The sequence below is a fragment of the Prinia subflava genome, chromosome 2 (assembly GCF_021018805.1).
Source record: "Prinia subflava isolate CZ2003 ecotype Zambia chromosome 2, Cam_Psub_1.2, whole genome shotgun sequence".
NCBI classification, from domain to species: domain Eukaryota; kingdom Metazoa; phylum Chordata; class Aves; order Passeriformes; family Cisticolidae; genus Prinia; species Prinia subflava.
The window spans coordinates 67,172,988-67,196,501 of NC_086248.1; the positions used below are offsets into that span (position 1 = coordinate 67,172,988).

A 23,514-nucleotide genomic window follows, 5' to 3' on the forward strand; every position below is an offset into this window, starting at 1 on the left:
CAGGAGTTTAAATAAAAGTGTGAATTTGAGTTTTTCTAAGAGCAGCAGTAGGAAGAGAGAGCAAACAGGTTTCAGTTTGTGTGAAAGCAAAGAGGGGGGAAAAAAGAAAATCTCAAAGCAGCTTGTAATCTCTGTGTTGCCTCCACACTTCAAGACAAACACAAGACTCTGAAATAAGGAGTTTATCGTGATTTCTACTTTCAAAATGCGTTGTTTCAATTCAGGGCTGCTAGAAATGAAAATACAGTCAGGAGCTGTGTCTCAGTGACTGATTTCATATATGGCACTTCGTAGTTTTGGACTATCCAAAGTGCATTTGCTGATATGGTCATTAATTAAATTTAAAAACACTATTGTTTGTAGTGTCCCACAGTTTACTATCAGCCATAAAAACATTACAGTTCACGTGCTTTACACAAGATGTGGTCTCTAGAGGATGAACTCTGCGTGCTGGCAACCACGGACTTGATGCAACTGTTTGGCACTCAGAGGTCGTGGGGAAAGGTGCTCATGCAGTGTGAGATGTGGCACTTCTGGCGCTGCTCAGGAATGTCATGTGGCTCCGCTGAGGGGCCTCTCTGGGCTGGTCACTGACTGGGCGAGGCAGCTGGTGGCTGCTGCCAGGGTGCCACCAGGGCTGCAGGGTGGCACTGGCAGCTCAGTGGTGCAGGTGCCGTGTGTGCACCCAGGTACGACTCAGGGCAGGTTTGGAGAAGGCAGAGGGGAGACGTGTGCTGGTTGCAATGGTCGCTTGGGATGCTGAGGGCGGTGATAGTTGGAAATAGAGTCTGGTGCTGGGTGTGGTTGTGTTTCTTTCATGGTGTGCTAGAATGCAGTACTGCCATTATAATCAGAAACCTTATAGTGTTTTATAGCAGTAGGTTTTCATTACTGTGTTGAACCCTCAGTCTCCATTAGGAGATACTCTTTATGGAGTATGCTAGTAATGAGTATAATATTTTTCATATACTATGATGCTACAGCTTTTATGACATATGTACATATTAAGGATTAGTACTGTGGTTTTGAGCAAAATCTGTTTTAGTGCGTAGAATGGGGAGATGTAACATTTTGGTTGTATTTGTAGATGATTCTGAAGTAAAGATACTGTAAGGGCAGAGAAACATTTCAACATAATGTAGAAATAATACATTGACAGTAAATAATAGGTCAGTTGTGGAAAAAAATGTGCAACTGTCATATTTGCAGAAAGATAATTAAGATGCCAAAATTGCATAATGTTCTGGGTCCTTAATGGCATACTAATCTGGAAGTCAAGTAAAAAAAACAGACTGTGTGCCAGAGTTGCAAGGAAGTAAAAAAGACTGTAATTTTAACCATGTGAAAACAGTGTTATGTTAGATGTGAAGACACTCTTCCATTTGTAAAAACAAAAAAGCTTCTAATCACTGAAGACATCATAACTGGGTTTCTGGTAGTTTTGTACTGTCTTTATGAGTTTCCTGAAAAGTGTGAAGTGCCTTCACTTCTGTACTGAAAACAATTTTTGAGATTGTAAAATGCCTGTTTCTCTGTGATGGTTTTAACAGAAAGCGTAGTTCATCCAGGATATTGCTCAGCAGCTGGGAGGAGTAAAACTGCTCTCCCCTTTGTGATCTTGGAGTGACTAAATTGTTCCTAGATTTTAGTTGTACTATGAAATCACATTTCCCAGCCTTCCCTAACTACTACCAACATACATTGCTGTCCTATTCTGTCTGGGTGAAATCACTGCTGACTACCAGTGTAATATAAAGTAATACAAACACGTAAAAGTTCTTGAAAGTTCAGAGTTGTCTTTTATTTGTGTTACACACTTACAGATGCATGCATGCTTTGGAAAGGGTGCCTTGATTGCCTGGTATTTTTGTGTTAATACTGTCAGAATATTGCTTAAAAAGTAGTGTCAGAAACATCTACTTTTTAACAGCTTAGGTTTGTGCAGGAAATCCCTCTTTTCTTCAGAGCAGAAACTATTCTGTGTAACCAAAGGTTAAGCAGCTGGAAGTTTCCCATGATTTCAGCACTGTCTTCCAGCAGAATTATTCTATTCAGAATAATTCATCATAGTTCATTTGGGTTCTGATGATTTGAGTATCCATTCTGCAGAACAGCTGAGAAATTAGCATCAGGAATAAGTACCTAGGTACATGGTGGTTTTCATTAGTTTTCTCTTTCTGGGTTGTGGGTGTTTGTTGTTTTTTTGGGGTTTTTTTTGTGTGTGTGTGTGTGTGTGTTTTGTGGCTAGAGCACCATCATCTAATGTGATGAACCTATTTGCTTCTGGTGCATTATCTGCCTTAGCCCCAGTAATGGTTCCAGTGTTGGCCAATGAATAGGCTCGGCTCTGTTGAGTCTACAACTTGGAGAAACAACGATGGAAATCCAAAAACTTTTTAGCTGCTGTTCATCTTAATATTTGTTTTCTAGTTCATTTATGCTAAAAGAGGAAATTGATCCACCTGATGCTGTAGTGTTTCACTCCATGTTTCTTGGCACTGATGTGCACTTCCCTTTTTTTCTGTTGGCTGCCACAGTAACTTCGAATGTGTTTACATTTAAGTGTGTCCAAATTACACATCCAGAGAAGATGAACAAATCTGGTGAAAGGTCTAGAGAAAAAGTCGTATGAGGGGCATCTAAGGAAACTGGCATTGTTTAGCTTGGTGACCCTATCACTCTTTCACCTGAAAGAAGGTTGTAGCAAGCTGAGGGTACATCTCTTCTAAGTTACAAGCAATAGGACAAGATGAAGTGGCCTTAAATTGTGCCAGGGGAGGTTTAGAGTGGATATTAGAAAAATTTTCTCCACTGAAATGGTAGCATAGGAACAGGCTGCCCAGGGGAGTGGTTGAGTCACCATCTCTGGCAGTATTTAGATGATGTGTAGATGCTGTATCAAGGGACATGGTTTAGTGGTGTTCTTGGCAGTACTGAGTTAATGGCTAGACTTAATGATCTGAGAGGTCTTTTCCAACCGAAATGATTCTGTGAGTCTGCAGTCTAAAGCAAGATTTGCGACTCCTGGGAGCTGTGGACATTGGCAGTTGTGTACACTGTCTCAGTCTGCAGATGTTTAACTTAAAGGAAGTTGTCCTGCTGTTGCTGGTAGCTCTCCCAGATTCAGCAGCGATGGTGGAAGAGGTTGAAGACATGGCTTGATCCCTTGAACAAGGCTGGCATTTTGCATAGGGTCTGGGCTTTTTCTGGGTTCTGTGTACCTGCAGTAGCCCAGAGGGATGCAGTGTCAGAGACGAGGTGCTGATATCCATGTTTGTGCTTGTTTTTTCTTCTCTTGGCAAATTCATAAGGGATGACCTCTGTTAGCTAGTAGCTTTCAGATATGGTACTTAAAATTTGACTAAGCATTCAGCATTTAAGCATTCAGCCAGTACCATGAGAATACACGGTGAAAATTGATCCTGTCATTCAGCCGCATTATAAAACAGGAGAATATCATCAAAGCTCTAGTTTGTTGAGTGCAGAAAGAAGCATAGGGCCGTGAATTTTTTTCCGTAACTGAAGGTGGCAGGAGTATGCTTAGCCTGCTGGCATCCTTCCCAGGCCAAGCAGAAATGTAGTAGCTTAATATGACATGATGAATCAAGTGCAAAGTAGCTTTTCTTCCAGTCAGGATTGTATGTAGAATATGATTCCATTACAATGAAAACACACTTCTAAAATAACAGATGAGATAGGAGAGAAACAATGAACAAACCAAACCTGGAAAGGGTATATGAGCACAAAACTGGTCTTCCTAGTTCCTCTGTCAAGCTCTAAACTTTTGGGTTTTATTGAGGGGGGTGGGGTGATGCTATGTGTGCACTGGTTTCATGCTGTGATTCATGTACCAGGCCATTTGTTTTTAAAAGAAAACAAAAGTGACACAACCACCCTGGTTTCTACTTGGGGTGATGTGTAGGATTCTCTGTCTTGCTGTAAAATTCTACTGTTTTATATACGCCTTGTATAGCTGCCTGTGCAAAATCCTGTTGGTGCTCACTCGATGCGTGTTCCAGCTGATGGTACTCTATTTATGCCTCCTTCTTTAACTTTCCATGATCTAAAATGGGAGTATGTTACAGGGTTTCTTTGGAGCTGAATGCATTTCTTGTTTACATGCCAACAAAAGAGTCAAAAGGGTAAGAGTTTATAAAGTCCTGGGCTTAAATAAATGAATAGTAAACTTTTAAGGATGTTGGAAACTTGACGTGTTTTAGTTAATAGTGAAGTTAGTGCTGGGCCCTACGAGTGTGTCAGAAGGCTGTATCCTCTTTCAAAAGAGGTGTTAATCTTAAGGATCAGTCCTGCAAGTGTTGCTGGTGTAGACTTTAAAATATCGGTCCCTATCAGTAGGCTTTCCAGGAACTATTGTGTTAAAGTAACCCATCACTTCATAATGGCTGACTTTTATTATTCTTACAAAATACATCAACAATGATTTGTATTTAAGGATGACTCTGAAGACAAAATTGCTATTAGAGATGTTTGAGGTGGTGACACTGTTTTGTCTTATTTAAGGGAAGACTGCAAAGAAGGGCGGAAAGCTGCCTGGCATAGGAGTAGGAACTCCGGGCCCAGTCAAGTCATTTGAAGTGTTTTATTGCTTGTGCCTTGGCTGTGAACTTGCATCTCAGCCTGAGTGAATACACTGGTGTCTTCTGAAGTATGAGTATTAGTAATCCCAGTGCTGTGGCATTTTGTCACGTCTTCTACCTCAGATTTTACCTTTTTGAGGTCCCATTTTCAGCTTTCTAATTTTCAGTAATTTAGGCTTGTATATATTCCATGTCAGGAATATGTCTAGGGCTGGGCTTCCTTTTTTCTTACCTGTTTGTTCCAATTTCATTTAAAAATAATGTAATCTTTTTGAAAAGGCAGCTAGGGGAATTACATTGTTTCTTAGAGTTTGACAAAAAATAAATTCTAGAGGACTCTTGATTGTTAAGTAATGTAATACAGTGGAAACTGCTGTGGGAAATGAGAAGAAAACAGTGGAGACCTCTTAAACAGCTTGTGTGAAGCTGCAGCAGCAGCAGAGAGGAGGTATTTTCACAGCTGTATTTTGTTTGGAGTTAGGGGAGCTGAGGAGCTGACACTGGCTGACCATAGCATAAGAGCTGCTGATAGAGGATCCATAAGGATGTCAAGACTTGGAACAAAATGACTTGTGGTAGGAAGTCTGACATGAACTTTTGAGGTCTAAAGAGGAAAGTAATACCACAAAAGTCCTGACACGTGTCCCAAAGCCTAGAGCGTTGTCAGGCCAAAAGACACGGAAGCCCAGAGCCAACTGCTGCAACTTTGCTGAAAGGTTGTTTCATGTTCATATCAGGATAGCAAATTGCCATGGCAGTGCAGTCCACTGAATGTGCCCTTTTCAAGGGTGTACGTTGTGATGAGATTGAAACTAATTTGGAGTTGGCATTGTACTGATTTTTGAGGGTTTTTTTGGAAAAGGAGATCTTTCCTCACAGGAGTCTATTCAAAAGGTAGAGTTTCATATTCTCCAGAAAGTACCTCCATCTTTGAATCAGAGATCAGGATAATTTACAGAAGTGTTAAATTTTCCTTGAATAACTAATGTCAGTACTGCAGGCACTGTCCCCATAGCTGTTTATGTGTCCTGATGGTTTTTACACGGCACACCATTGTTTCTATGCCTGGAGATGCTAGGTTCCTTAATTTTTAAGTACCTGGCTTTCAAACACAAGCATTAAAAAACCCCAGACTGTTGCGGTGTGCGTTTCCCAGGACGCACAAGGCAGCATTGGGGTGCGACACATTTCCCCCCGGGAAGACTTTTCCTCCCCGCTCTGGACTTCGGTGGTCTCGGCAGTTGCTTTTGGGGCGCAGAGATGTATCAGAGGCGAGACGGGTCTTGGGGTAAACTAAGGAGATTTATTACAGGTATAACTGAAGCATGACAACTAAAAGCTGGACCCCAAAGACGGGGAGCACATGTCCCCCGTGGGTTTTATAGACGGGGGGATACAAAGCAAACAACCAATGAGAATGCACTCAGGGAGGAGTCTAGGGCAGGGAATACAGAACTAGATCCAGTGGGAATAGCAGAAGCAGTGTAATGATATAAAACAGCAAATGATATATCGAGTGAGGGAAGATTGGCAAGGAAAGTTCTAGAAACAGAGGCTACAGATACAGGGATACAGAGAATTGACACATAACGGCATGTATAATTTAAATCATAACACACAAATGAAATAGAAAGCTAGCCTGAAGACTCAAAGCAAAAATCCACACCACAACACCAGACCAACAAAGAACCCATCTAAAAAACCAAAAACCACTCCAAACATAACCTGTGAGCTGTGAACGCTTAAATACATGGAATGAGATTTGATTTTGTTTCTGCAGTGCTTGTGTGAACACGTTTTCTGAGTGGAGACTGCAACCTAGATGGGGCTTACTTAGGAGAAGTCAGTTTTGCAATCTGTTGCCTGGGGAACTCAATAATTTAACTTCAGAATTACTTATTACCAATTACAGAAGTACTTAGACAATCTCCTCTGTAAAGGGACAGATATCCTGTGTGAAGAAAGACAAAGCCATAAGAAAATTAACGAGCGAGATCTGGATGTTCTTGCTTTGTAAGAGTGTTTTTGCTTAAGGAAATACATAACTTTCAAGTGTAAACTGATCTGTAATTGTGTATAGGTTTGTATTTAAGCTTCTAATGCACAGAAAATCACAACTCTGACTTTGTAGTAGGGGAGAAGATACTTGTTGTGTTACATTTGTATAAGATTTTTTATTTTTGTATTCTTCTTGCATCCCTGGGGATAAAAAAAATACATTTAATGGTTAATATTTAAAATATATACTATATAAATAATAATTAATAATAACCTTTTCCTAGTACCACAGTTGTTGTTGACAGTTAGACAGCACTGAACAGTAGCCTGGAGGCTAGTAGCTCTAGAGAGTCTTCAAGCTTTTTTTTGATGTAAAACAATATAAGCAACTCTCCAGATTAGATTTCTCTAGGTAGATTTCCATGTCTTTTTTCATAATGTCATCTTTCTGAGAAATGTAGAATCCAATGCAGAATAAAGGACAAAGGCTTGCCTTTTTTATGTATCTGAATGTTGATTTCAGGGTGCTGCACTTTCTTTGCTCTCTATCTCAGCCAAACACAATGGCAGTTTGTAGAAATTAAATACTCTTGCTGAAATGACCTTGTGAAATATAGAATAACACCACTCTGCCTGCTATATAATTAGAACAAGAAGCCTATTCTCACCTTTCAGCATAAAAACATTATCATAAAGCTCTGACATTAGAAAATAATTTTTACTCTTAAACAGAAGGTTGACAAGCATGTCCTAAAAATGTTACACCATCATACATGATATAGTTCAATAGTGCATACAATTTATACTGGCCTGTAGGATGTGACAATGTGAATTCCTTTGTTACAACTTTTGAAACAACTAATTTAATGTTGTATAGAAATTTCCCAGTCCCTGAAGCAGAACAGAGGCTGTTGCTTATATATATATTTAGATTTAGTTGTTTATGTAAATTTACTGATGTAGTAAAAAAATCCATGTGTACATTGAGAAGTTGAATTTAGATAATGCCTACTATATTTTCATAGTCTACATGGCACAGATGTTTCTCATATATTTTAAGATGTCTCTTGTAAGAAACATTGTCTGCAGGAGGCCTGGTGAGTGGCAGTTAGAGATCTATTAAACGACCACATCTTAGTGGTGACATCCTGATGTGGTTCTCCAAGCTAAATAAAACACAGGAAAGTGATATAAAAAGAAGGAGCACGCCTAGGTAATTGTTACCAGTAGTGAATGTTTGTGACTCAGAGTTCATGAGTGCGGTCAAAGCATCCAAGAGCAGTCCTAAGTAAACAGTTATCCCAGTAAGTCAAAATACATTTTAGACCCTCTTAGTTGCCTGCATCAAGTTGAGCTCCTCACCAGTTAGGTTAGGAGTAGATATATGAAGTGCAAATCTTTCTGGGACAGGAAGAGAGCACAAGAGAAATAATGCTGATTTGAAGACTGGGGCTGATGACCCTGGGTCTGCTTCTGTGGTTGCATGGCACTGCTGCAAGTGTAGTTACCTTTTCCACGCAAAGATGTTAATGCAGAACCTGCCATTGCTGATACTTTTAGAATGCTGGTTTAGTCACTGGAGAGCTTAAGGCAGCAAGAATTAATCAGTACATCTGAAAACTTGTCTTCGAAAGATTTTCACTCAAACTTTTGAAAATTGAAAGCATACAAAATCCTTATCAAAAAATCGATAGCCCAAGTTTTGCTGTTTCAAAACAGTACATGTTTGTATTTGCTGCTGGATATGCTTGAGTTGATGAAACTCATGAGGGCTGTGTAATGTCTTTCACACAGGTAAGCCTGGTTTATGTGTTGTGGGTCCTCAGCTTCAATAATGAGGACAGCATTAGATTTTGAGGAGCAAAGCAATGCATTCCTTTTTTTCCATAGGGCATCCTACCAAATGTTTATGAATCAATCTAAAAATCATACACATACAAAAATGGTTAGAAATCTTATTTAAGATCATAAGAAATGAGGCTAAAGGCAGAAAAAGTAATATTTTTAGAAATCATAAGGTTTGTGCCAGACACTTGGAGTGCTTTGTAGAGGAAGAAAATACTTCTAGAGATACTGACTTTTAAGTCACCTATTCCATGTACCCAAACGACTCTCCTCAGTAAAGGCTGAAATCTAAAGTAGAAATTATGTATTGCAAGGGTTTGGAATGACAGGAATAGGATTAATCCTGTACTTTCACAGTTGCAGGAGATGAAAAGGTGCTGAAATAGAAAGGCAGGCTTAAGTCTAGTGCAATGCTCTATGTTTGCTAAATCTCACCCCTTGTCTTTGAACATGCCGTTTCTATACAGAAGTTCTTAAAATACAAAACTCCTGTACTGAGAAGTCTTTGTCACTCAAATGCATCTGTTTGAGACTGGGGTAGAGAGGAGTAAAATGTCTTCATGAATAGAAGCTGGATAGTGTGAAAAATGAGCAGTTTGGCCAAAGCATTTATAGTACTGGAAAATATTTCTATTAAATCACATTGAAGTCTCAAAAGCCATCTGAAGCTGTAGTATTTTTTTGTAGAGATTAATAAAATTTTATGCTAATGTGTCATAAAGAAGAAATAGCTCATTTAGGTACATTATGTTCCTTATCTGACCTACTTATATGCTCCATTTTGCAGTTATAGGCGTCTAACAGACTTGGCAAGAAATGCTACTTCTAATTTTTGTGTCTGTTAAGACCTTGGAGGATGGGAAGCTAATAGTGGTTAAACAACTTGTAATTTTTTTTAAATTCTGTATTCAGAAAAGAAGGCAATACAAGGATAGCTGCTTCTTACAAAGAGTGCTCTTGCTTTTCAGGAAGTGTAGGGAAGGGTTTTACAGTGGTACTCCTGTGGCACAAAGAACTGGTTAGGAGGAAAAGGAGACAGACTTGTAAAAAGACTCTTTTTAAAAATTTTCATTTGTACTTTTTAAAGTCAGATACTAAAAGAACCTGAAGTATGGAGAAAGTGAAAAACAGACATACAGCTCGATCTTGGCAGGCTACCTTGTATGGGGGGGTCCATTATCCTAAATGCAGCTGCCTCTGTAAAGAAGTGTGACAAAATCATAGCAGCTATATGACTCAGATGTTGTGAAAAGCACATGCAAGGAAAGCTCATTTGGCTTCAGCACAATAAAAATATGAATAATTCTTTAGAGATGTATATGACCAATTTTCTGTGAAGTGTGTTCATTTTTTCTCTGCTAGGAAGGTGCCACTGGGGTCAGACCACAGACCTAGGCAGCTTCTCGGAAATGTGCCTCCAGGGACAGGAACTTCAAACCAAACGCCCAACAAACAACTCCTTCTGGATAGCATTTGCAGTGTAGTACTTAATAATACTAATAATAGTAATAAAAGTCTTCCTTGAATAACTGGTGACTTGCCAGCTGGGTGTTTTCCAAAATTCATTGACTTACTGTTTGCCAGGATTGCCTATGCAGGGGGAAAAAAGAGAAATATATCTGCATAAATGCAGTGGACAGGAATAAAGCTTGCAAGTTGATTTAAGTTTAAATAATAAAACCCTTGTCTCTGGAAAAACATCATGTGAAAGAGCAGAGCTGATGTCTGACACTGATGTAAGAGGAAACTCTTGAGACTGGTATCATCTGAGAAGGTGTCTGGTCAGATACAGATTCCCTGGAGTTTTTGTAGCCTGAATGGCAGAGTGAAGTGAGACTAAGAGGCCTTGCACTTGACAAGGTCTTCATTGAAATTTCATCATTATTTACTCTGTCCTTCCCTCAGCCTCAGTGTCATCACTTTGGTAAGGGGATCCTTGTAAAGACAAGGTTCATCTGTGGAGTTGCAGTCCTGTACCTCAGCAGTGCAGAGAGGGAAGTCTCCTGTGTTGGCCATGCTGTTCCCTGTGTGGCAGTGTGTGCACTGAATGGGGAAGTCTTGTGGCCTTGTCACCATCACTCCCATAGTTAATTCCTCTGCATCATGCATTCTGCACAGTAGAGGGGAAAAAAGTTTTCTCTGAAGAAGTCAAATGGCTTGCAAATATTCTTGCAGTTACCTTTCATTTAGGAGGAAAAGGGGAAAATGGACTAATCCTAAGTCTTAAAAAGTTTCTTCATATGACAATCAATTGAAATAAACTTCTTACCAAGTTAGTGAAACTATCCTCTATACGTTCAGCTGGAGTGAAATGATCTTCCTGAAAACCTTTCACAGAGTGCTCAAAGAGACCCAAAGGAAAGGAACTCATTTTTCACCTCCCATCATGGCTCTTTTCTGCAGTTTCCACTTGGTTTCCATTCTGCTTTCGTGAAGATGTTGCTCTCATCCAGTCGAAATTTGTATATTTGTTTTTACTGGATTGTATCTTATATTTTCAGACCACTTCTTGAACTGATCAGTATGTTTCTGTTCTCAGAGTTTCAGCAGATTTTAAGTCCCTTCATTTGGTATTGTTACCAAATTTAATGCATCTTTCAAGTAACAAATAAGATTGAGTAATAGGATCTAGAACAACACCCAAGGGAAGTTTGCCTGATGAAAAGCAAAACAAAAAAAAGAGATAATCATTAAAAAGAAATATTGCTGGAATAGGACCTGGTTTAATTTGACTGTTGGTTCTAAAGCAGCATGATAACACCTGGGTCATTCCTGACAGATACTTGACTAATCTCCTTTTGGGTATCTCCAGTGCTGTCCAGTCCTCATCCCCTGATTGTTCCAACACTTTTCTGTTTCCAGTTTAAGAGTGTTAGGTTTTAATAGTTATTTTCAGAGAAACTGTCAGATGTTTTGAACTGCTCTCTAACTTGCTGGTTTCTGTGCTACTCTGCTCATTTTTGTATTCAGCCATAATAATTTGATGCAGTGTCCATTATTATTCTCACAGTATCCAGTTAAGAGATGAAGTCAGAGACCAGTGTTTGTCTGTGTTATTTCAGTGGGTGGCAGTTCAGCTGTTGAACTGTGAGCTTTTCCCAATTTGCCCCTTTAAATTTTGAACGGGTTTGGTGGTAGCTGCATGTAGCTGTAGGTATTACTTGACCACACATCTTGAGGGATTTTTTTTCCTCAGGAACACCTGTGTGTATTTATAGAACCGACTCTGCATTTTGTTAAGGAAAGTCTTGCTGAGGAAATTAAGAAAAGAATAGAAGACATTACAAAATATTTGGCACACTTTTTGACAGAAAGTAAAATAAAAATATTTGAGGAGAAAAAAAGAAAGGACACCATATTTAACCTGTGTCCACTTGCTGTGTAATACCAGAATGCTGAATTTAAGAACCATCTGAAAAGTAGACTGAAGTTAATGGGTCTTTGAAGTGCATTTAGTAAAGAGCTGCCAGGCCACAAAGATAGATCACAGTCTTTGTTTACATAGCAAAATGAATTAAAATAAAACTTCAATAGTTTGGCTTAATGGCACCTTTTTTTTTTTTGTCATTAGGTTTTCTCTGTAGTGTCTCAATAGAGCTATGTATGTGCTTTTCCTTTGCTTGCAGGAAAGTACCTGGTGGGGCTGGTTTTATGTCCTGATTAAATGTTAATTTCCCCCTCCCCTCTTCCCCTAGTATTAATAAAGCAGTTTATTGACAAAACAATTAAATGAAACATATTTTTAAATGCTCACGATTCAGAGAGGCTCTGTGATTTTGGAGTAGCTTTGCCTTCTGCAGTCTCCTCTCTTTGCAAGAAGAGGGCTATCTGATGTGTATTATATCCCACACTGGTTTAGAACCTCCTGTTATTGAATACCCTGTATTCTAGGGCTACTTCCATATATAATGCATATGCAGAATTGCCAGTAAGTTTTCAAAAACTCTCTTTAAATGTGTTAGAAATATGAAACTTGTAGGTAGTCAAATCTGAATTATGTCATGATGAAGTTTCTATGGGTCAGGACACTGGGTAATAAAGCAAAATAAGTATTTTTGTCATGTTTCAGCTTTTTTCCTTCATTGTGTGCAGTGATGTAGAGTGAATTGAATGTGAATTTGGTGCTGGTTTGGTTTTATTTTGGCTGTAGGTTGGTTTTTTGTTGTGATTGGTTTTATTGCATTTATGACTTTAAAAATTAAGAATAGCCAAAATGATTTTAAAGCCAAGAAAGGAAGAAAAAAATCCATTGTGGAATGTTTTAAAAATAATGTTTAATTTTTTTTTTTTTTGTGATTAAAAATGAAAATTTTGATAGGGTATTAGTCTTGCACAGAGGAAAGCAGTTGAGGGTACACAGCTTTTTATATATATACGATGGAAGAAATGGCGACAAGTCACTTTGTATTGCAGTGCAGACTGGTCAGTGGGGTTTTGCTGTGTTAGTTCTCTGTACACCTCTGGAAAAACTTCCCTCTGTGAAAGCTGGTGTGGCTCTGCTGACCTCAGCAATAGCAGTGTTTTTCCTTTTTGGTTTGATTTGAGTTGTGGGCAACATCCTTCTGCTAATCTGCTAGTTTTCAATTTATAGCTCCTAACCCTCTTCCTGCCTTTGGACCACAAAGGGCTCCAAGACATAATGACTAAGAAAATCATATTATTTCAGATGTGTAAATATCCCTGAAATTTCTGAGGGTGTCTAATAGAGAGAGAAAAAAAAAGAAAAAGGAAGCAGAGCAGAATTTATCCTCTTCTGATAACTTACTGGCACTTTAGTTTATTTTGAAGGTGCAGCTCTTAATGATTAGAGGTGCTAGGGGAGGCAATAGTTCTTCAGAGTCTGATTTCCAGACCAGAAGACTCCTCAGACAACTATTAAACTGTTCCTTTCCTTTAAACATCAAAGGGTCTAAGGGATTGTTTCCCAGTAGAGGTTGTATTGGTGCCTGGAAATTTGAGATGGTGACCGAACGAGAAGAAGGATTTTCGGAAGACTAATTAAATTTGGCCTTAACTGGATCCCAGCTCTGTTAGACTACTGCTTGTGATTCCCTACAAGGGAAAACCCTGCTCCAGAAAAATAGTCCAAACTTCATATTTTCAGAGCTGGCTTTCTCTCCCTATCTTTACACAATTCTTTCCGTGGGATGTCTGATCAAGTAGAGTCACGCTGTTTCGCTTGCTATCAAAGGGTCTTCAGTTCACACATAAGTCCATTTACTTCCTATTGCTGTACTCCTCAGTCATTTTTTTGGAAAAGTTTCTTTCCAGGATTGCAGATATTTTTGTTATCTGTGGCTCTGAACTGTATACAGCAATATTTGTCCTTAATCCTGGTTGACTGACCATCTTTCGCTGTTTAAACTTGGCTTGCTTCAAGCAAAACCCCCACACTTCAGTGATTCCAAGAAAAAAAGGAACATAACCACAAGGTTTCCCCAAAGATTCTGCATACAGCTGATTCACTTAACCTCAAAGATAATAAATTATGGAAAAACTTGGACTGCCTCCATGTATTCACCATTTTCTCTAATAAGGCTGACTCTTTTTTATCATCTCTGGCAGAGTGTGGAGGAGACGTGTTCAGCCAGCCCAAGTGTGCTGTTGAGCATGTTTGTGGAATGCATAATACCACTTGTTTTGAGACTTGATTATTTTGTCTGACTTGTTTCTAATGCCTTGGATTTTCATGCTATTACAGGAAGGCAGAAAATTTCCTTTCTGAAGAGTAAATACTCTTGTCCAGGAAAAAAAAAATCAAGAACAATCTTGTTATTATTTGAGGAGGCAAGAGCAATGATGTCTTTATTAAAGCTTTATTAAGGGAATTTAGAGAAGTCATCCTAGTAATTTAATGCCGTAGGTTACTTTGGAGCAATGGACAGGGTTCTTTGTGAGGAAAGATGACTCTCTCTTCTATCACTTTATCATTTCAACCACAGAAAGCCTCTTCTTGTGGCACATAGTGACATCAAATAAATGTTGTCTGTACCATAGCATACAAAAGTTGCAAGGTAATGTTCTCCATCTTAGGCTCATTGTTGCAATTGCAATAAACAGTTGAGGTTATGTACAATGCCTTTGGTGTTTTTGGTATCCATTCCTAAGTCTCTGATTTTTACTGTGCAACTTTCCTGCTACATCAGCTGTTAGAGGCTAGTAGTTCATAGATTGGCTTTAGCTTGTACTTCTCCATGGTTCCAATTTTTAAAATACTGGATTTTTCTTTTGGTTTTAAACTGACCTAATCGGATGTGTATTGTCTGAAAAGTGGCCCTATGTGTGAAAGTAGAACCTTATTTTAAGTATTTACAACTTTGCAAATACGCAGCTTAGGTGTCATGCTTAATATTTTCATGGTCTATTGTGTTAAAAAGTCATCATCTTTCCTCCAGGCCTTTTGCATAGATGCATGTTTTTCATTATATTTCTGCATGCATTAAGGCTCCTGTGTGGCCCCTGTTTTGCAGGCAGAGAAGGAGATCTATAATGTGATCATCAGCGAGGGCACGTGCTGGGCTTCATGGGGTTAAGGAGCTGCTGGCTGATGTACCTCACAGGCTGCTGCTGCACTCCATGGCAGCTGGATTTGGGGAGTTATTTTAGTGTGTTTTACTTAGCGTATGGTATGAACCATGCTGCAAAGGGTTTTGCTTTTATTACTGAAAACAAATTCTCAATTAAAACTTGAACCCAGAAGAATTCAGACTGTTAGATTGATGTGGCAAGCCATGGAGGCTGAGGTTAGCTCTGGCTCGTGTGCCTGAGGAGCAGAAGAAGGAGCTGTGGCATGAGACAGTAGCTAGCTCTGCACCTGGAGTTTGAGGCAGTGTAAGGGTGTGGGGCTGTCTGCAACTTTCCATCCTCTGCTCATTGTGAGTTATTCTAACCAGGTTTCAAATCTATATTTTCTGTTCCTTTCTTCGCTTGTGTTTGCCTGCCAATTAGTTTTATCAATTCATAGCTTCTGAATTTGAGCAAGCAATTGCCATGAAAAAAACCTTTATAAAGTGGTCCACTGTTGTACTCTTGTCTTTTAAGTGGATATAGTAGTAACTAAACTCTGCTGTGAAAAAACCAACATTTTGATTACAGAAATCAAATCTACAAGATGTATGTTCAAAGTTAGAGATATTTCCGTGTTGATTTGATAATTTAAAAATTTCCAAGGAAGGAGAATGCAGTCTCCATACTAAGAACATATAATACTGATATGGAGAAGTGAAATTAGTTATAAGCTCTTTAATTTTAAGGAATAGCTCAAAACTATTTCTGTAATATAGCTCTGACACTCTTGATGCTGGGCTTTAAGATGCTATGTAAACTCTTGACTAGTAATCCAAGTCCTTCTCTACTGTGAAATTGGCTGCGATAGGTGATTGGTAAAGATAGTTAATACATATGCAGTCGATCTTCCTCTTATTTAGATAAGCATGAATGGCATTTGTTGTGGGGAGACAAGGAAAAAAACAACTCTGTTACTCCTGTTACCATCTTAGTACCAACTATGAAACTTGAAATTTTGCTAATTTAAAAAAAATAGTAGTTTTCATCTAATGTCTGACTTGTCTAGTGTGTTAACTTGTTAAGACAACAAACATAATTTTTTGCAAGGTGTCAAAATGAAACAATTTTCCTGACACAATAAGAAAACTGTAAGAAATGTTTTTATCAATATGTAATCAATCTTTCTGCTTGCTTAATGGCAAAGAGGAGAAAGCTGTTATGAACTAGTAACAGCCTGGTTCTACAGGAAAGGTAAATGCTGAATGAGAAGTTTTCCTTGTTCTTGTCCCAGATCAGGTGGGAGGAGAAATGTCACTGTGTGTGGAGTAGCTGCTCTAGCAGAAAACGAGACTGCAACTCTTTAGCAGTCTGGGAACTGAATTTCTTTCCTGGCAATTAGAATCATATCAGAGGGTGAATAAAGAAATTATCCTGAATGTAGGGGATCAGCCATGTTATCTATGGCATTAAATTAAGTCACTGGATTGTTTGGAGGATGGATATTTGAGTCAAATGTATAGAGAGATGAGTTTCTGGTATGCTTCAGAAGATGATTTGTGATTTCAGATGACCCTAAAAAAGTTATTGTTCAGACTTTAGTAGTTGCACAAACTCTTCCAAGATCAGATGTATGTACCAAGATCAAGGTACATACATCTGGAAACTAACGTGTTTGGAGTATTGGGACTTCCCTTTAGATGAGTTTGAAGCCTTTTGACTGAAAATTTCATGGCTTTGTAACATGTGCTGGAAAAGCAGAGGAAAAGCAGAAAGCAAAATACTTCTCAGAAGTAGTCCTGACGTGTTGTTTTACATAGAAATTCATCATGCTGTGGCAGAGGTGGTGGTCTGCAGGCTCTCTCTCCCCAGGATGGTGTGGTCCAGGTGGCAGCTGCCTCTCCCAAGAGTCTGGCCAGGGAATGGTGGCCCTTCCACTTCCAGCCTCCTGCTGAAACCAACCCCCAGCACTGGTGTGGATGCTACTGAGTATTCCACACTAAAGCTTCACCTCCTTGTTTTGTAACCGTAGCAGTCACGCACCAGCATCCCTTTCCTGCCTCCTGGATCTAGAAACCTCTGGAATGGGGGTTTTGGCACTTGGTAAAATGAGGAGTTTGGCCAGACTGTAAAGAGAAAAGCCCTTAGGTTCCGAGTTGTGCTTTATCCCACTAGCCTGTGTTTCTGTAGCCTATTCAACACTCCAGAAGCTTGTGAGCAGGACAAGCTTTTTAAAGTCTTCCATGTGACTTTAGGATGTCTAGTAGGAACCTGTAAAAATAATTCTCATACCTCATACAGATGTAAGGTTAGAGCAGGGGTATTTTTTCTGTCTTTGGTAGGAGGATGACTGAGAGGAAAGGCATGTGTGGCCCAAGGGGAAATTTTAGGCTTGGTGCAAGTTTTCATCATCTGCTGGAAGATGCTGGGAAAGCATGTGATTAATACTTGGAGAAGGGTTCAGGAAGCAGAGTTACAGAATACAGCCTATGTGTGTGGAGGAGTGTGTATTTTACGTATCAGTGTGTGTTTGTAAGAAAGGGGTAAGAAATCTGAAATTGTTGCCTATTTTATTGTAGCTAAAAAGGATGCACTTGTTTAGAAGCCTTTTTTTTTTTTTTTTTAATGAAGCTTTTTGTCTGAATTTAACAAACATCTTGAAAAGGCAGGTGCAATTACATCACAATACAACTCCTGTTCCACCAGTACTGTTTAGGAACAAAAAAGTACCTTGGAGGTTGGGAATAATAGAGTTAGAAGAGAGAGAAGTGAATGCTTGTCCATTCCATCAGACCAAAATTTGATAAAGGCTTTTGATACTTGGTTGTTTAAGAAACTTTTTGAGGTTAACCATGCCCATTTGCTTAAAATGTACAAGGATGCAGCTGGCAACTTTTTGTCATACAAATAACTGAATGCTGATTGATTAATTAAAGCTGCCTTGGGCTATGTAGTTTTTTGGTAAAATGACAATGTGCATCTAATCTTGTATTACAAATGTAGTCAAAATAAATTATTTGTTAATCAAAAATTAAAGTAGAAGGCATTTATTTTCCTTGAATTATTTGACATCAAAAAACTAGTGGGATGCACTGGTTCCATGAGTTGCAAAGTTTGGAAGTTGCATTGGAAGGCTTTTGTTTATCTCCATCCTTCTTATTTTTGTAGGAAATTCCACTTACCTGGATGACCACGGACCACCACCTCAAAAGGTAGGCTGCTGTCATTTTGTATTTGCTTTATCCTTACTTTTTTGGATTTTGTTTTTAACTCATTATATGTTTACTTGTGTGCCAAGCAACTCTGCTGAGTTTACTTCAGCAGCACATGGCCTTTCCGACTTCCCGCCCCCCCAAGTGTTTTCAGGTGTTTGTAAGTTACTTGGGTTAAAACACATTGTGATTAAGCAAATGGAATTTTCCTCACTGAGTCAGGGAGAGGCAGGGATTTAGTGGTTTTGTCTGTCAGCACTTTCATGCAAAAAACCAAGACACTGCAGTTGGAACTAATCTGGCACGTGAAGATGGCCTTTGGCTGGCAGCATTTTCTGGAACATGGGTTCTGCTGCAAACACAATACCTGAAGCAGGCTAGTAGAATAAATTTAACGAATGTAAGTAATGAGACCATTTTTAAGAATAAAGTTCACTGCTCCTATTATAATGGGACGGTGCTGCATAAGCTTTTCCTTCACATCATCATGGCACCTCATGACATTTCAGGTTAGGAAGGGCATCATGATATTTTCTTCAAGAGGAAAAAAGTGGAACTAGCCATTTAGGGTCTTCTGTTTTGGTTTTGTTTGTTTTACCCTGCATTGGTTTGTTCTCTAAACACAATCTGGTGTTGTATTGTGCCTGTCTTTCCAGCCTGTTAGAGCTCCTTTTGCATAGTACGGACATGTTTTAAAAGGACAGATGATTTCACTGATGTGGCCCACCATGGATGCTAGTGCAGCAGGTGACAGTGAGTAGTTAGAGGGGGGGTGGGTGTGAATAGCCACTACCTCTGGTGGTAGCCTTCCCTCAGCTCTGTTCAGCTGACCATGGAGTCACATCCTGAGCCGCAGGCCTTGAGTTGGAATGATCAACCACATGTGTGCTCCTGTGTGGTGAAACAGTTGGCTTCTGGTCAGCAGAAGGAGGGTAATGTGGAAAGCAATTCCACGTAGCTTAGTTATTGGTGAAAACAGACAGGAATCTGGGTTTCTTCACCTTTTTGCTGTGCAACAAAATTTGCAGTTTTCAGCTGATGCGTGAGTATTTGTACACTGTTAAAGTTCAGATGGTTCACTTGGAGGAATAATATACATTTGATTTTCTTCCTGTCGATGCAAACTACTCAATTACAAAAGCAAATGGTTGTAGACAGAACTGACAAAGTCAACCAGTTATGTTTATCATTGCAAACTGAAATAGGACACGGGTGTTCTAAGGCTAAACAATTGTTTCACACTAAAATCTGTTCAGTACTCCCTGGTTCTTTTAAAATCCTTTTTTTTTTAATTTAGTATTAGTTGCTTCTCTTGTCCAGAAGTAGAGCAGTCTGCATGAAATAAAGAATTATGTTTGTCATGTCTCCACACGAGCACTCTGCTTCCAAGAATAAAGCAATGCCTATTCCAAACCTGCGTTTCTCATGCTTGCATTAGCATTCAGAAATGCCAAGCTGGTCTAGTAAGGAAAAGACTTTCCTCTAGATAAGAGTTTTTAACCTTGAAAACTTTATTCAGATTTCAGTGCTTCTCTTCTTCAGTTCTGCTTTACCAGTTAATGGTGCTGTGGATGGCACCCTTACTCCAGTGGGCAGTAGCAATTGGACAGATTTATCCAACCCAGACACTTTTCTGTTTATATTGTGAAAATATCTTTTGCCTGTCCAAACATGTAATTTTGGGCTGTGTTCACACAGCCTTATCCAGCTGCAGCTCAGTTGTCTGTAGAAAGGGCAGCTGAATAGATACCTACATGATTGATTGGTTGGGTAGGAACTCTTTGATTAGCTACTTACAATCAGTAAAGTTTGTGGGCTTCCTCTGTAATCATCCTCACTCTGAAAAGCTCAACAGAGTAACAGGCTTATATAGCCTTGTGTAAGTTTAAAGTATTTTGCTTTTTGCAATATTTGCCCATGTTTCAAAAACATTGATAAAATATGGATCATTTTGATCATTCCTTTAACAAACCTGCTTATTCCTTAGTGGTTTGAGCTTTTTTGTTTTGTTTTTTATTCTTCTAATGAAAACATGGGTGGGGATTCATAGATTCCCCAGATAATTCCTGGTATTTGACTGGGGTCATGTTTTGAACTAAGATGCTCTTGCTTTGTAAATCTCATGCATTGTATTTTTGACTAAGTGCAGTTATTTACCCTCTTACAGCTTCATATCTGAACTGTGAACTCTGTGGGTGTGAGTGAAATTCAGTGTAATTGTCATTATCTTTCAAGTAGCCTCCATTCACATGACTTGATAGCTGCCTTCATTTAAACTAACAACAGATGGTTAAGGTCTATGCATGCTAATTCAACATACAAAAATGCGTCAGAAGAAATCAATCCTGATTCCTACATTTAAAAGATTTCATTATAAAATGCTTAAAAGCCAGAAGTGGAGATAATGAGCAACAATGCATTGCCTGAGGTTGAAATGACGGGTAGCTAATATGGGCAGTGTGTAGTTAGCTGTAGGGGAAGGCCACCAGCAGTTGATACGCACTGGACCGTAGCTGTGTTGCAGAGCACATTCCAGTGTTTGTAGGAAATCGTATTAGCTTTGGCTCTCTGTCATGGCTAGGTGCCAGAGCTTTGGATTTTTTTTTAATACCCATGTGGGGTTTTTTTTCCCAGTGGAAGAACTGAAAATAGCACTTGTTCTCTGAATAAGGAATTAGCATCATCACATTTCAGGACATCAGAGTACTGGTCTGCTTTTTTGCAAATAAAGGTGGCAGCAGCAGTTTTCTCAGTGTGAGCAAAGAATGAAAGCCTGGCTCACTTCTGTACCTAAGCATTGCTGGTGATGTTCTGATTCTTCCTTGAAGACCAGGTGAGCCAGCATTTAAGGTGTTCCCCCAGTACAGGTTTCCTTGACTGTTGAAGATTAGCAGTGGTTACCCTTGCCAGTGATACAAAGGTAATGTGTCTAGGTGTGGTGGTTTGACCCTGGTTGGAGGCCAGGCACCCACCAAAGCCTCTCCATCTTTCCCATCCTCAACTAGACAGGAGAGAGAAAATATAGCAGAAGGCTCATGAGCTGAGATAAGGACAAGCAGAGATCACTCACTCTAGTGAATATAGTCACAGGCAAAACAGATTCAACTTGGAGAAATTAATTGAATTTACTGCCAATCAAAATCAGTGCAGGATAATGAGAAGTGAAACAAATCTTTAAGCATCTTTCCCCCACCTCTCCTTCCTTGCAAGCTTAACTTTTTCCCAGTTCTCTACCTCCTCCCCACCAACAGCACAGGGAAACAAGGAATGGGGATTAGTCATCATGTGTTATTTCTATCTCTGCTTCCCTCTCAGGAAGAGGAGGCCTTCCCCCTCTCCTGTGCAGGATCCCTCCCGTGGGAGATAGTTCTCCACAAACTTCTCCAGTGTGAGTCCTTGCCACAGGCTTCAGTTCTTCATGAGCTGCTGGAATGTAGATTCCTTCTACAGGGTGCAGTTCTTCAGGAACAGGCTGATCCAGCCAGCATGGGTCCCCCACGGAGTCACCAAGACCTGCTGAGAAACCTGCTCTAGTATGGGCTCTTCTCTCCACAAGTCAGCGTGTCCTTCCAGGAGCCTGCTCCCCCATGGGCTACAGCTGGATCTCCATGGGCTGCAGGGGCCCAGCTGCTTCACCATGATCTTCACAATGGACTACAGGGGAATCTTTTCTTGGGCACCTGGAGCACCTCCTTTCCCTCTTAATTCACTCACCTGGGTGTCTGCAGGGATGTTCCTCTCACATATTCTCACGCCTCTTTTCTCTGGCCACAAATTATTATTGCACAATAACATTTTTTCCTTCTTAAAAATATGTCACCTCAGAGGCAGTACTACCATTCCTGATCAGCTTGGCTTTGGTCAGCAGTGGGTCTGTCTAGGAGCCAGCTGGTGTTGGTTTTGTTGGACATGGGGGGAACTTCTGGCTGCTTCTCATTCCTGTAGTCTCCTCTGTAGTAGCAGAACTTTGCCATGTAAACCCAATACACAAACATGGGCCACTCTTCTTTGGTCCTTAGGCACTAAAGACTTCACAAGATTGAATAATCCTAGATTTTTCATGAGTTCTGAGGCCAATATGTGTGTGCTTCTCTTCAGGTAGATGCAATCTGCAGTGACCCTAGCACACCTCTGGTGTTTCTGGTGTTAATATGTGACAGATAAAAAAGGAATACAGTTGGGCAAAACAACCACTGCTGGTGGTTCTACACTGCCAGTGAAAATTGACACTTTCATATTTCAAATCCCTATCTCATTGCCTCCTGGCTTTTTTTTTAAAAAACAAGCAACTAAAAATATAAATTTTAAAATATTTGCAATGTGATCATTTCTTTATTCTTTAAGATGATGCTAACTTGTTTTTTAAAAACACCTTTGAAATGGATGTTCATTAATGACCAACAGTGTTGACGTGGTATATTTCATGTCTGAGCCTTTCTGGGAATAAAGTGGCTGTATTTTGTTCCAGTATTTGGACCAGCTATTTCCTTATTAAAGCTTCTATCCAAGAGGGTGCAACTGGCCTTGGAGGACAAATGACAGGATCTTTATCACACCTACTGTTGTTCTTGATTGAAAGCTTTTCCCCAAGAACTTGGCACGAGCATCAGGATATGTCCCTCTTTCAGCAGAGATGACATATATATTTGTGGGGGAGCTGTGCACATAGTTTACAGATAAATTACATTGAAGTAGTCTGTTCTTTTCTTGATGGTTTTCCCTTGGGGTGCATGTTATGGACCCAGTGTCTTTTTGGCAGCTGTTCAAGTGTCAGCAAGACACCTAAACGTGTGACAGTGCTTCTAAATGAATACAAAAATGGATGGGGGTCAGGATAAGGTCAAAATGAATCAAAATAAGAGGCATACACAAAATAAATTTGATCTGATTTTATTGGTTTAAAGCTGGAAAGTGGATAAATACCTTTTTCACCATTCTTTCAGTTCTCAGCTAGTAAGTACATGGTAATTGTTCACATTTTTCCTATGGAGCAAGACTACCATAGCATAATAGAATCATTTGGAAAAGACCTCTTAAGATCATCAAGTCCAATTCCTAATTTAGGCAACATCATGTTCACCCCTATGGGAAAAGGTAGCAGAATCCTTGAGTAGCCTTTGCTGTGTACACAGTGTACCCTGTCCTAGGCACTCTTTGTCAACTAGATTATTTATTCTTTTTTATTTGACTTTAAATCTTACTAAAAGATGATTTCAGCATTGCCCTCTTAACACATGAGTTTTTATGTTCATCAGGTTTATGTCAGTTTTATTTTTTTCCTAGTATTTTGATAGCAGTGTTAAGATAATGGCCAAGAGCTGTGTAATTTTTCTTTTAATTTTTGATTATTTATTGTT

At 39.4% G+C, this 23,514-nt stretch overlaps 1 protein-coding gene across 1 annotated transcript in view; it reads left to right on the forward strand.

Annotated features, from left to right (window-relative positions):
* Nucleotides 1-23,514, forward strand: part of UST (uronyl 2-sulfotransferase) — a 151,193-nt gene that overhangs the window by 37,436 nt on the left and 90,243 nt on the right. Inside the window, exon 2 of the mRNA XM_063390366.1 lies at nucleotides 18,114-18,157. Within this exon, the coding sequence (XP_063246436.1) occupies nucleotides 18,114-18,157 (44 nt within the window). The remainder of the gene's footprint in view (nucleotides 1-18,113; nucleotides 18,158-23,514) is intronic.